We start from the raw sequence: 14,373 nt of genomic DNA, 5'->3' as shown, positions 1-14,373 counted from the left end.
TAAGAGAAATGGAGAAAGATTAATTACGAGTTCAAGTCCAAGTCTTCTAGCAGTAATACTCTCAACACAATAAGATCATTACATTGTGTGCTATGCAAATTGGAAGTTCTAATTAATAGCTGAAATACCAACCAAGGGGGAAAACTCTGAAGTCTAAATTGTAAGTATCAGGCTTTCTTCCACAAAAAAAGTCTTAATAAGGATGCTTTTGAGAAAGCGTTACAAGTCCAAAGAAAAAACATTTTTATTGTCTGTGAACTTCCTTCTATGGAGTAATCACCATCATGCTGTTTAATCCTATTTTATAAACCTAAAAATTACAGTGTATCCTAGTAAGAAATAGGTTATAAACAGATAATATACCTGATGAAAATTCAACTTAACATTTTTCAGGGTTTTCCTTTAAGATACGTGTCATGCAAAATTAAATCACATGTTCTCAGAAAAAATACTCACTTCAGTGTAGTAACCTAAAAACAAGACTCTGTGATAATACTATAAGAATTTTATTTATGTTTATAAAATATGAATTCTCATTTTACTCACCACATATTCAAAGACAAGTGTCAGTGTCTCCTTGGTGTGGATGATGTCATGAAGCAGCACTATGTTAGCATGTTTTAGTCCTTTTAACAGAGAAGCTGTAAAATAAAATGGACAAAGAGACAATTTACCTTGAGCAACAGTCAACTATTTCATTATCATTTTTGACACATTGTCAGATGAAATGTATCTATTTTTCAAGCCAATAACAATTCAGAGTCAACAGCAGAGGACCAAAGTGTTCATTTAGATTCAGCTTCCCCCAATTATTTCACATGTTGTTATTAATCTCTAGTTAGACTCCATTATGGTCAGAGAACATACTTTGTATGATTTCAATTCTTTTAAATTCGTTAAGGTTTGTTTTATTACCCAGGATATGGTTTATCTTGGTGGATATGCCACATTTAGGTAATATATATTCTGCGGATGTTGAGTGGAGAGTTCTATAAATGTTAATTAGAGCCTGTTGGTTGATGGTGTCCTTGAGATCTTCTACATACTTGCTGATTTTCTGAATAGTGGTTTTTATCAATGACTAAGAGAGGGGTGTTGACATGCCCAGCTGTAACTGGGAATTTGTCAACTTCTCATTTGAATTCTGCCAGTTTTGCTTTGTGTATTTTGGAGCTCTGTCATTTACTGTACAGTCATGTGTCGCTTAACAACAGGGACACATTCTGAGGAATGTGTTGTTAGGTGATTTCGTCATTGTGCAACCATCATATAGTGTACTTACACACACCTAGATGGCATAGCCTACTACACACCTAGGTTATATGGTACTAATCGTGCAGAACCACCATTGTTGCCCAAAACATCATTACATAGTGCATGACTGTATACACACTTAGGATTGCTATGTTTTCTTTGTGAGTTGGCCCCTTTTTCAACATAGAATGTGTCTCTTTTTCCCTAGTAATTTTCTTTGCTCTAAAGTGTGTTTTGTCTATTAATAAGCCACTCCAGCTTGCTTTAGAGTAGTTTTTATGTGGTGTATCTTTTTACATCTTTTCTCTTTTAGCCTACCAATATCATTATATTTGAAGTGAGTTTCTTAAAGACAGCATATTGTTGGCTCATATGTTTTTTTAATCCTTTCTCCCAGACTCTCAGTTTTAACAGATATTTAGACCATTTACACTTAATGTAAATATTAATGTACTGGGTCACCTGTCATTTGAATCTATTTTCCCTTGGACACCTTGTAATTTAGTCATTTCTCACTTGATTTTGACTTTTCTTCTATAATTCTCAGAAGATAAGATAAAGAGATATAACCATGTTTTAGCACACTAAAAGAAAAAGCAAATCTAGATTAATGTTTCACTCAAATAAAATGGTATTTTAGATATGCAATCACCATGCAAAAAAGGCTATACTGGCTAGTTCCCAGAGAAGGCAGAGATAAAGCATGTAGACTGTTAAGTTCTTGTATGACCTCAATGAATATGAGCTCCTGCTATTAGAGTTACTTTTATTGCTATAAATATCCATTGTCTTCCCCAGGCAAATCTGTTTCAGGACAGTATACTGTATCCTTAGTTCCAAGATAAACTTTAATAAGCACATAATTCACCCAAAGAAGGCCCTTCAGACCAAGAATTACTTGGTGTGGTTGGTTCTAACCCCAGAAGACAACAAGAAGTGTGTTCCCTCTAAACTGAATCAGCAGCATCAGTGTAGAGTCCAGGCCAGAGGAGTCTAAGCTAACCGCTGTGGGGAGGCCGTCTCCGTCGCCTGACAACATGTCTGCCATGGGCAAGTTAGCTTTCCATGCAAAAACCTTAGAGGTATAATAACTACAAATTTATTTTATCTGAGCTTTGTAAATTAGCATGCATGAGAAAATAATGATGAGAATTACAATAAAATTGCAGCACATGAACTTTGAAGAAACAACCACTACGTAGATTTATAGAGAGTTTAGTATTGTTAATTCCAATAATTTATAATCTTCCTTATTTTAATTATTCAACTAGCCCAGCAGCCTTAAACAATTAAAGCTTTATTAAATAGCTAGCTTTCTGACGTTAATCTGGGGACCAACCTCATATTTGCTCATTTTAAAAAGGACACTTACTCTAGCCTTCTGCACACTGCCCTAGGCTTCTGAGGCAGACATCCTCAGAGACCAGTATTTCCAACCACGACAGGGTATTTGAAAACGATGGCAGGTATGGTGCTTCGCACCCAGCCCATGCAGGAAGGTATGTAGGTGAACGAATTAAGGACCTAATGAATATCATGTTGTATGAAAGCAGCCTGGCTTTGTGAGGCAAGTTTTGGAAATATATTATATAATATCACTTGTAATTTTGACCAATTTCATTTTTCAAGTTATCCCCTCAGTTTTTCAATTCAGTGATGATCCATCTTATCAGCAACAACTCCAAAAAGGTACTGTAGCTTACACTTCACTGAGAATCCCACTCTCTGAGGACCCATTGCCTTGGAATTTTTGTTCACTTTTTCCCATTATTGCCTTTCCTCTCTCACCACTTACACCTAAATTGTTTCTCATTTCTCAAAGCAAAGTCTTCATACCCATCATTTCCCATTGCATTTTCCCTACAATTTCAGTAAACTTAAATCTCTGCTATCATTCACCATGGGAAAAAAATATTTTTTCCACACAGTAACCAATATTATAGAAAAAAATCATGCCATTTTTTTATATGATATTTCAACCATTTTTACATGAAGACTTAAAGCCTCTACATTTCATTCTAATAGGTCTCAATTATTACAGATTTTAGATTTCTAAATACATTTACATACACTTTAAAAGCACACTACTAGTTAAATAACTACTGATATCTGTTTTTGAATGCAAGCCCTCTTTCTTTTGGGATTAACATAACGAATTCGTATTTGGAAAAAGAGAGTCACTAACTTCAAAGCTGATAGAAAAATGGCATTGAAGAGCAGAAAAGCATCTACAATATCTACCAACAACAGGGTAGGTGACAGACCTGACTATCTCGGAGGCTGCCAACACAGCAGCCACTGCTCCCAGCAAGGTGCCAGATACTATAATTCCCGCTGTTATCAGGGCAAATGAGGCTTCCGGGCTGCCAAGTCAGTCCAGTGACTAACACCTACAAGTTCTAGAGCCAGGATGTCTTGCTTTTCAAGACAAACACTGTCAAAATAATCCTGCATGTAATCCTAATAACATCACAAATATACCACATTATTTTCTCAGCGTTTACATGCAAAACAAATCCTGGAATACTAGCACTAGTAATTCCAGCACGCTTGGTTTCCCCATAAATTTTAAGTAAACATATGGCAACATTTTAAATTCATTTCACCAGTGAGATTTGAAAAGGTACAATTGTACATGATGTAAATTACCCTTGTAATTAGGGTTGAGGGTGAAAATTCTCACAATAGTTTTAGGGCTGTGATGTTGAAACAATACAAAAACACAAAAGCATCACTGCTCATAAAGGTAACTGCGCCTCTGACAAAGTCCCAGCAGGACAGAAGGACACAGACAGTCCTCCCTGAGTCTGGTAGCAGGATTCGCATATCCACTCATCATCACTGGCCATATTGAGACCTTGGCCTCTCACTTTGAGAATAAACAGCTTAAATTTCCACTTTACTTGGAAGAGAGAAATTTCACGTAAAGTCCAATCTCATTATGATTAAAATAAAATTTTAGTTAGAAAAATTTAGAGTATGTTCGTTTTATCAGGTTCCCACTGTAGTGGTTATTTTAAAAAGCAGTGTTAAGAAAGAAAGAAAGGCAAAACCCTTCTTTAATATTTCAGATAGTTTTCTAGGTCATTATCTGACATCCTACTAGGAAAGGAGAGATCACGAATAAACACAACCCATCCTTGCTCACTCTCCCTTTAGCCTCTGGAAAGAAATAGTCCATTCACATTTTCCTCTCATCTTTTCAAGTGTTCTTTTTCAGTGGGGCGGCCTGGAGGGGCTGCTACCTGACTTTTCTAAAAGACAAAAATTACTACCCGTTAAACCCAAGGAGCCAACCATATCTCAAGCCACAACCATAACAGACAAGAACGTTTTCTTCAAGTCCACAGCTAGATAGCTCCAAGACTGCCGAAATTCACTTTACACCAGAAATAGTAAAACTACTTACTTTCAACGAGAAGTTCTATCTCACTTGCCAGTGGATTCTGAATATTTTCACAGCTAAAATATTCTGAATGGGAAAATCTTGGAAGTGAACAACAACAAAAATACACATAGGGAAAAGACACAATGCTTGTTTAGGGGGTGGCCCTGTGGCTGAGTGGTGGGTTCACGCACTCCGCTTCAGTGGCCCAGGGTTTCACCAGTTCAGATCCTGGGCGTGGACATGGCACCACTCATCAGGCCACGCTGAGGCAGCGTCCCACATGCTACAGCTAGAAGGACTAACAACTAAAAAGAAATATACAACTATATACTGGGGGGATTTGGAGAGAAAAAGGAAGAAAAAAAAAAGATTGGCAACAGATGTTAGCTCAGGTGCTAATCTTTAAAAAAAAAATGCTTGTTTAACTGTGTGTGTGATGAGTAGATGGTCTAGACAGAGAAAAGAACATGTGTGTACCTTGAGAACTGATACACAGCTCCAGGCTAACTTGTGCACAGTTCTGTAAGGTGGGCCATCTACTTCAGTACATACCAGGAGAAATGCTGTGGTTCTACTCAGTTCTGGACCTTCCCCTTAATGATATCTAACATGATAAACACACACACACACAACCATAAACTAATAAATGAAAAAGTGAAAGAATCAGGTTAAAAAATGAAATTGTATCTTTGACTCCATTTTTGCTTTTTATACTTTATACACACATACCTACAAAGAGTGAACCCTGTGTTATGGGGAAAGAGGTCACAGCTAACTGAAAACACAAGGTTAAAACAAACGTGATGTCATATAATTTAATTTAGCTGAAGTCCCATTCAGGATTTAGAGACATGATTTTTGCTCACGAGATGTCATTGAAGTATGGAAAGATAATACAACAGGTTAAAAATACTTCATAAATATCACATAAATTGTTTTCTACCCATCAAAAAGTCTCCTGTTTTCACTTGCTCCTTAGCTAAATTTTTCTATTTGGGGATGGATAAAATTCAGTCCCACTGGGTACTCCTCCTGCTCTGCTGGCCTCTTACTTTCCCCACCATCTCAGACCTGAAATGTGATATTGGAAATCACAGCCCCAACCATTGCCTATTGCCCGTTGCCATCAATACCTATTTATCCAACGCTTTACCACCAGCAAAGAGCAGTCAGCTGGGGCTACTTCCTCACTGCAGCCTCACACGACCACATCGACTGTGCACTAAATCACTTCACAGAGCACATTCCTCTAAGAGTGCAGCTTAACCACAGGAAACTGCCACTATGGGACATTTTTGACCCACTATCACAGTAACCTCACATGGTCCAATCTAATAGATTTTCCAGGATTCAAAGTAATTTTATCTGTTTCACAAATGCATTGTTATTCTTACCACTGTTAATATTCAAACCAGTTAATCTGCCGCCAAATGTCCAAGAATTGACTCTACGTAGAAAAAAAAGTTAGGAAGAATCTACCTATCAAACTATGGTTATAGCTGAGGAGAAGAATATAGAAACAATTTAATTTTATACATATACCTCTCTATATCATTTGCATTGTTTACGATAAATATGTATTACTATTATAATAAAAAAGAGATATCTAGATAAGTTATTACAAATAGATTGGCTAAAAAGAATTGAAATACCACTACAAAATACAAGGCAAACAGATATTTAACTACACAACTAATGCACAACTACGATGATGAACCATTATAACTGCAGTGTATTCTTTACTGCTAATCCCTCCTCACCAGAGCACTGGGGCAAATTCTTGCATTATGAAGGCTCTTTTCCCATCCCAGAACACTGCAGCTCCTGGATCAGCCTCTAATTTCTCTCATATCACATGTTAATCTAAAATGTTGAAACTGTTTCTCGTTTAAATAGTTACTTCCCTGCAGTAAGATTAATTTACTCACTGCAAAAGATTCCTAGTTTTATTGTCTCTAATATACTCCCAGTTGAACCTGTAAATGACCCACCAGCTGCTTTTCCATGCTCTAGCTACTCTTGTTGTTTGCCCCGGAAAGATCCATGCATACGCAGGTAGCACATGAACACTAGACATGTGGTTCTTCTCAAACATAAACATCTTGCTAGGAACTTCTGCAGAAATAAATCTTGCTAAGCAACAGGGGAGGGATAGCGGTAGGTATGCTCCATGTACTGTCTTTAGGCAGAAAAGAGACAATTTAGCAGCTGAGGATTACTGGAAGATTTGATAACAGAGGAGTTGTTTTTGTCTGGCTATAGAAACAAAGTTTAAAAACTGTTAGGTGGTGTGCTTTATTTGAACTATTTTGCACTTTATTACATGTAGGTTACATGTACAGTCTGTAAGAATACTACAAAGCATGCAATAAAAAAAATGTAGTTTGGCATCAAGCCCCTTATATCTTCTGGTTAAGAAGAATAAACATTTATATCATAATAGCTATTGCTGTTTGATGAGACTTAAATCAACCTCTCCTTACACGAATAGCTATTATTGTATTTTTTACAAAAATAAAGATAAACGTAAAGCCAGGAAATATGTTCTTTGCATAGCTGCAAGTACCAGCACCTGAGGGCCTACAGATATGACACTTGACTTTGCAAGAAGCCAGTCAAGTGTAGGAGGCCTGTCAGATTCCTCCATAAAGCAAGGTAATTTTGCAGCATATTTCCAGACACAGGAGACTCCATTCCCCTTTGTCAGGAAGTAGGCTGTTCATGTCATCACAACCACAGCCACAAGCCCACCATGAGGTGCTTCTCAAAGTGTGGTCCTTCAACCATTTACATCAAGGTCAAGTGATGTGCCTGAATCAATGCAAACTCATTAGATCCTACCTGAAACCTGCCAAGTCCAAATCAATGGAGATGGGACCCAAAAATTATCCAACAAGGGCCAGTCCAGTGAGGCAGCAGTTAAGTTCGCACATTCCACTTTGGCAGCCCAGGGTTCATCAGTTCGAATCCTAGTCCCGGGTGTGGACCTATGTACTGCTTTTCAAGCCTTGCCGTGGCAGGCGTCCCACATATATAGTAGAGGAAGATGGGCACATATGTTAGCTCAGGGCCAGTCTTTCTCAGCAAAAAAAACAGAGGAAGATTGGTGGCACATGTTAGCTCAGGGCTAATCTTCCTCAAAAAAAGAAAGAAAGAAAGAAAGAATCATCCAACAAATATTTATTTAACATGTATTATGTGCCAATCACTAAGCATAGCGGAAACACAGACAAAACTCTTGTCCCCAGGAAGTTATATTCTATATTTTGTCTGAGCTGTCAATTCACTGCTTATGCATCCTAAAGTTTGAAAAGCATTTTTATGCTATTGATATGGAGGAATCGGTAGCATGTTAAGGCTGTGTGTGTGTGTTTATGAACTTACATTTCTACTCACTGCTCCACAAGCGAATCAACAGAAACAGCAGGTCAATCAATCAGTTCATCTATCTCTAGTCTCTCTCTCTCTCATACACATTTGTGTGCACACACACACACACACACACACACGCCATTGAGAGAGATTCCACTGAAAGATATAAAGTCTTGAGCCAGAAGGCAAATTTTCAATATTCTGAAAATTTTATGGTATTGTGATGTGTGTGGTGCTTTTCCTGTTCAGTTCAAAAACCCAACAAAAGTCAGCTCAAAAAGTTTTTCACCGCAACTAATATATACAACTATGTACTGAGGGGATCTGGGGAGAAAAAGCAGGAAAAAAAAGTTTTTCAGTATGAATAAAATGTTGATAAGTTCATGAATATATAGCCTTTTCAATCCTATAACAATTTCTAAAATCTGTGAAAGAGTAAGATTTTATGTAAAACATTTGCAAGAAGCACTGTATCAGAACCAGAGCTTGATAAACACATAGAGAAGGTAGGTCTAGAGATACTGTAGCCAGATTAGGAGGACAGAAGGAAGAGAAGTAAAAGACCATAAAAAAATGAATAAAAATTTTGGTTAGTGTTAATTCTTACCTTTGAAAATTCCCTGAATTAAAATTTCAAACATACAGCTACTTCATTTGACTGAATAACAAAATCAAAGCTATAAAAATGACAAATTACTGCATAATTCAGTGGAAAGTGCACAGTCCCAGAGCCCTGTGTTTTTCACAGCATCAGTTAACCTTCAGGCAGTCATTCACCTTCAGTCTTATCTCCCCATGACAAAACTCAGTAAACTGTCCCTAAGCCTGGACAAGGCCTGGAAATCCTTCATGCTGTCTCTAATCAGTGATGGCCCTGGTAGGAACCCAAGTTCATCCCAGCCCTGAGTGAGTTCTGTCACTAATACACTGCATCCCAATTTGCTCCTCTCCCACCAGTGTTCTTTCTTCCTGTCAGTGTCTGGTGATGCTCAACTGCTGATGACACAATGATTGGCACACTCTATCACTCAAATGTTCAAGAGTTTCACAAGATATTTAATCTAAGAAAAGCAATTAAGGATTTAGTCAAGGATTGCCTTCTAACTGTGTGGTAGCAGGACTGGCAAGCCCATCTCCAAGTGCTCTCATTTCTCTTCTGCTTCACATTCTTCCAGCCACTGCATTTGAAGGAGACCATTCTATATTTGGAAATACACAAAAGCAAGATAGGAAAACAAATATACCTATAAATGGTAGAGTCACTTATCTCCACTGTTCAGTATTCAGAAGCCTATGATGGTAAAAATAAAAGTGTTCATGTAAGGTTACATGGCCAAAACGTTATTTAATGAGTTTGGGGAGAGGCTCCTCCTAATCTTTTCTGAAAATAAGGACTTCCTAATCTCCTTGACACTAGAGAAGTCACTTCAATACAAAAATAGTAAGAATAAATTTTAAAATTGTTATTAGAGTCTCGTTTTCTTTAAAGTCATTGTCTACTTGTCAGAAACTGGTAACACCTTACAAGTGCTAGATTTCATGCAATGTGTTAGACAATTGCTTGAGATGAAATAGTTATGCACTATGATAACTCTATGAGTAAAGTAAAAGATAAGTTGTACATTATATATTTTATGTTTCTAAACTAGAAAAGTACCTTCAGGTTGTCATGGTAGTTAAAAAAACAAACAACAATAACAAAAAACAGCCATTCAAGAAAATGACAATGGGGAAAAAATGTTTCTCTGCCACAGTCTCAAATTTTCCAGAAATTTTCCACCTCTATCTCCACCACTACCAACCAGGGGGATTGGGGGAAGGTTAATTTGATCACGCTCATCTAGGTAGAAAACTGTCTGACTCCTGACACTTTGAGCCTCAAACATCACGACCAGGGAGGGGCTTTTCTTAGCATCTCTGCAAGGTACACTCGTGACTGGTACTGACAACAGCTCTTGCTCACACAACCTGGCTTTCCATGTAAGAAGGCAGCTCATGAGAACGATGGCAAACACCCACCTGTCATGAGCATTATCACCATTTTCCCAAATGTACTGTACCTTCCATTGACCCACATTTCCTTTTCTAATAAAATTTCATATTGTTTGATATATATTATACACACATAAACATACGTGTAAAATCTTAGTGCACTAAATACACCTATGATTTGACTTATACAAATGGTGATGACTCATCACGCACAGCTGAAACAGTCCTCATAGAACTGTACAGTTGAGTGTCACCTTCAAGAGCATCTTATCCAACCCTTCATTTGACAAGTGAGGAGACTAAAATATACAGAAGTTTGGCCACAGGTCTCAAACCCTGCCATCCTGACTCCTGCTACAGTATAATTCTGTATCTGTAATCAAAATAAGCATTGTCTGCTTCTCTCTTTGTCCTGGTTTTCTTGTCTTCATTCCTAGTGTTTTGCTGTGATCTTGCTTTCCCTCTATCTTTGTATCTTTCCAGGCATTGATGGCAGAAAAACCTGAAGCTAAGAAGACTAGAAGGGCATGAGATGTGTCAAATATATCTGTGCAACTGTTCACTTGCAGCATCCCCACCTAGACTAAAGAGGTTTAAAAACGAGTAATGAGTAAAGGAGAGAGAAAAAGGAAAAAGTGCTGTTGGAATCCGCTTTTTAAAATTGCCTTTATCTGATCAAATCACTTCTCTTCCTAGAACCTTTCAATAGCTGCTTAACAGGACGTACAAGGGTCTGCACATAGCGCTCTTGATGGCACTCTCCCCTCTGCTCCCCTGACTCCCTGCCACACTTTGATCTTCAGCCATATGGAGCTTCCTGCTGATCTCCAACTCACCACGTCCTCTCAGACCTCAGGGATGTCATCCCTTCTGTTACCTCTTCCCCAGCCTCTGAGCCTTACCAATTCCTACCATCTCTTCAGATCTTAACTTAGCTATCATTTCCTTTGGAAGCCTCTACTGACACCCAAGGATCAAGTTAGGACCATTTTCTTTCAGTCCCTCATCTCTGCGAGTTGTCCTGTTCTGGTGCTATAACGACCCAATGACCTATCTCCGCCTGTCTATATCCACCACTTACTCATTATTTGCTCTTACCCCTGCTGTGCTCATAGCACTCAATTCACTGGTGAGTTTACAGAAGATCCCTATTAAGTACTGACTGAATAATGCATTTGTGAACAAGAAAAAGAAAATCCTGAAATAATCTTCTATAAGTCACCATAAGCAGCGCAGTTCCTAGTATTGCACTCCGCTGTAGATTGGTTATCTTATTACAATGTGTTTAGTTCAGCTTGGATATGATGATCAAAATAAGTCCACTCTCATTTTTGTAATAACTGACAGACACACTGAGGCTATATATTTCACTGAATTTTAAAAAGAAGCAAAGAAACGTCCTAGAGGATGTCATTAGGAGTTTTCCCATCATAAGTAGGGGAAATGCTATATACTAATATAATAACTTTCCACTCATATTTCAGATTATGGAAAGATGGTAAGAGATTTGTTTGAAAGTATAATTTACTTCTAAAATCTCATGTTAGAAATGAAAATTACATCCTAACATTTTACCTAGCAAGAGACAAGCTCACAAACAATAATGCAGTATCAACGAGAAAAGGACAAAGATGTTCTAACCCACACGTGGTTTGAATCCAACCCACAGACTTGGTTTGCTTGCCTTGTGCAATGTTTCAGAAATTTTATTACATATTTAAAACTCATGGGATTTCACATAAGGTACACAACTTTGGTTTTTCTAGAAAAATCAGACGTGGGTAAAAGTTGCGTGGGTGGAGCTACACAACTGGCCCCTTTTGCAAGACATTACTGCTATGGTTCCTCACCCTCCTCATCCCCCAGGGTGGCAGAGGCTTGTATAGCCTGTCTTTGGATGGACCTCTAAGTCTGTGATCTCTGAATTAATATTTGAGGGTCATGTTTAAAGTCCAACACCACTTTGATTGTATAAACTAAAGTAATAATTATGGAGAAACTGGAAGTAGCCAATTCAAAGTGGATTTTGTGAGGCTCACAAACTGATAAACAAAAGTAAGAAAGGGGACTAGAAGAGAACAAGGAAGAAGTTGTTATTACAGGAAGATCACCATTCTTAACCAAAGAAGAATAAACAGAAATGAAATTATAACTATTTCAAATTGTTCATCTCAAAGCCCCAGCGAGACCCACCAGGTAAAATAGGAGACCCTTAGAGTAACTAGCACAGGAGCTTTTTTCTACGTCATTGACTGACAGACCTAAACAGACCATGCAGGACATTTAGTCCAACTGATGCACTTTTTCAGATAAGAATATGTGGCCCAGAGAGATCGTCAAGAGTCATAGAGTTTGATACATCGCTTTCCCTTTCCAGCCCTCCGTTTCTCCAATTCATTCTCAGAGACTCAGAAAAAAATGTCAGGTAGACATTAAATATCTGATATTTACACCCTAGGAAAATGAGAAATAAAGAAACAAAATGGACTTATTCGAGGTAGACTTATTCAAGGCCTTGGTAGCTAAAGGCCACGCTGGGCCAAGAGCCAGGACTGTGATTCCCAAACCATTATGCTATTCTTCTACCTGTAACTGCAGAGTTTTAAGTCTGAGAAAACTACAGGCATGGAGTCTGATGGCCTGACGGATCCCACCCCACAACACACACAGAAGGACTGAACGGGGAGGACGGCCATCTCCAGAGAGGAAACCCAAAGACCGAAACTCAGAGCAAATTAATCCAAATAGTATGTAATACTGACAAGCAGGCAAGGAAATAAATACACTCATATACTATTTGAGGCCAGATGCTATCGAGGTGGGAGGGGAGATCTGTCAACATCTATCAGAAATTAAAAAATTTGTCATAGCTCTTGAACCAACTTTTCTCCTGGGAATTTATAGACATAGATGCAGAAATAAGCAAAGATACATTAATAAGAATGTTCTCTTCAATGTTCTTTATAAACAGTGAAAAATTTGAAATAATCTAAACTGCCTGTTTATTGTGTTCTGGCTAAATAAAACACAGCACATTCATATAACAAAAAACTTGTGTAGCCATTAAAAAGAATGCGATAGTGGCCAGCCCAATGGCAGAGCGGTTAAGTTCACACGTTCCACTTTGGCAGCCCAGGGTTCGCTGGTCCAGATCCCAGGTGCAGACCTACACACTACTTGTCAAGCCATGCTGTGGTAGGCATCCCACATAAAAAGTAGACGAAGATGGGCACAGACGTTAGTTCAGAGCCAGTCTTTCTCAGCAAAAAAGAGGATTGGCGACACGTTAGCTCAGGGCTAATCTTCCTCAAAAAAAAAAAAAAGAATGCAATAGTTCTACTGTAAGTACTAATATCAAAACACATCTAAGATATATTTAGTAGGGGAAAAAAGCATCAAACTGAAAGCAGGATGTATTTAAAACGGAAGTGGGAGAGGGTGGATATACTCCAGAAGCTCTGAACAGAGGAGACCTGTGCGGAATGACACTGGGCTCAGGGGACGAAGTGCGGGTGGAGTGGTAGTTTACTTTTTATCTTATACTCATTATTTAGTTTAATGTTTTTTACCTAGATCATCTGTTATTTTATATTATAAATCTACCTAAAAAATTTAATGAAAAAATATTTTCAAAATCCCTTTGTTCTCTACTCTCTTCTTAGGCAGGTATCTATTGAACAAATAACTTATTTTTTCATTCAACTAACATTTCTTGAACACCTGTGATCTGTTTGTGGTTAGCTAACTAGGAGATGTGGAAAGGCACAGTAAGCACTGGAAGACTTTTAAGATTTTATTCCTCTCACAATACAAGCAAAAATCATAGTACGTGCAAGTTAGCCGTGGAGCGGAGAAGCATGCAAGAGCAGCCCCATACTGCTGGGTGTGACCTGCCTAGAGAAATGTCTTGATAAGCACCATTACCAGCTCTGCCTCCCTAAGGAGAATAAAGCAATTGAACCAAAAATAATAAGTATCCTTGCTACCTCCTCCCTGCCTCCCACAAAAAGTCTTCTGATGGAGTCTTGGAAGGAAAGAAATAGGTTCTCCTTGCCCCTCCTCCATTCGTATGTAACAGCTTTGGGAAAATGGACCAGCCAGAAAGGAAACTGCTCCTGACAAGGGTAAGGAGAGGGAAGAGGGGCAAAGGGCAGGGCAGGAGTCTATGGAGAGGCTGAGCCCCAACGTGAGACTGCCAGGTGCCATTTTGGTTATTCAGATGATGCTTCTTTCTTTCCCAAGGAATCACCTCATAAAACCAAGGCAAGCAATGGACCCACAACCCGGTGCTGACTGATCACCCCCACAGCTGGCCACACGTATCCTTTGTCCAGATCACTGTCCTGACCTACCCTGGAGGAGGGGCC

At 38.5% G+C, this 14,373-nt stretch overlaps 1 protein-coding gene across 6 annotated transcripts in view; it reads right to left on the bottom strand.

Annotated features, from left to right (window-relative positions):
* The window catches only part of CDK14 (cyclin dependent kinase 14), a 549,155-nt gene that overhangs the window by 307,888 nt on the left and 226,894 nt on the right, over positions 1 to 14,373 (bottom strand). For all 6 annotated transcript variants that reach the window (XM_070617449.1, XM_070617451.1, XM_070617450.1 and 3 more), the window contains one exon: positions 547 to 641. In XM_070617449.1, coding sequence (XP_070473550.1) covers positions 547 to 641 — 95 coding nt within the window. The remainder of the gene's footprint in view (positions 1 to 546; positions 642 to 14,373) is intronic.

The sequence above is a fragment of the Equus przewalskii genome, chromosome 4 (genome assembly GCF_037783145.1).
Source record: "Equus przewalskii isolate Varuska chromosome 4, EquPr2, whole genome shotgun sequence".
NCBI classification, from domain to species: Eukaryota; Metazoa; Chordata; class Mammalia; order Perissodactyla; family Equidae; genus Equus; species Equus przewalskii.
Note: the sequence above shows the minus strand (reverse complement) of the source record. Positions and strands in the feature narration are given on the sequence as shown.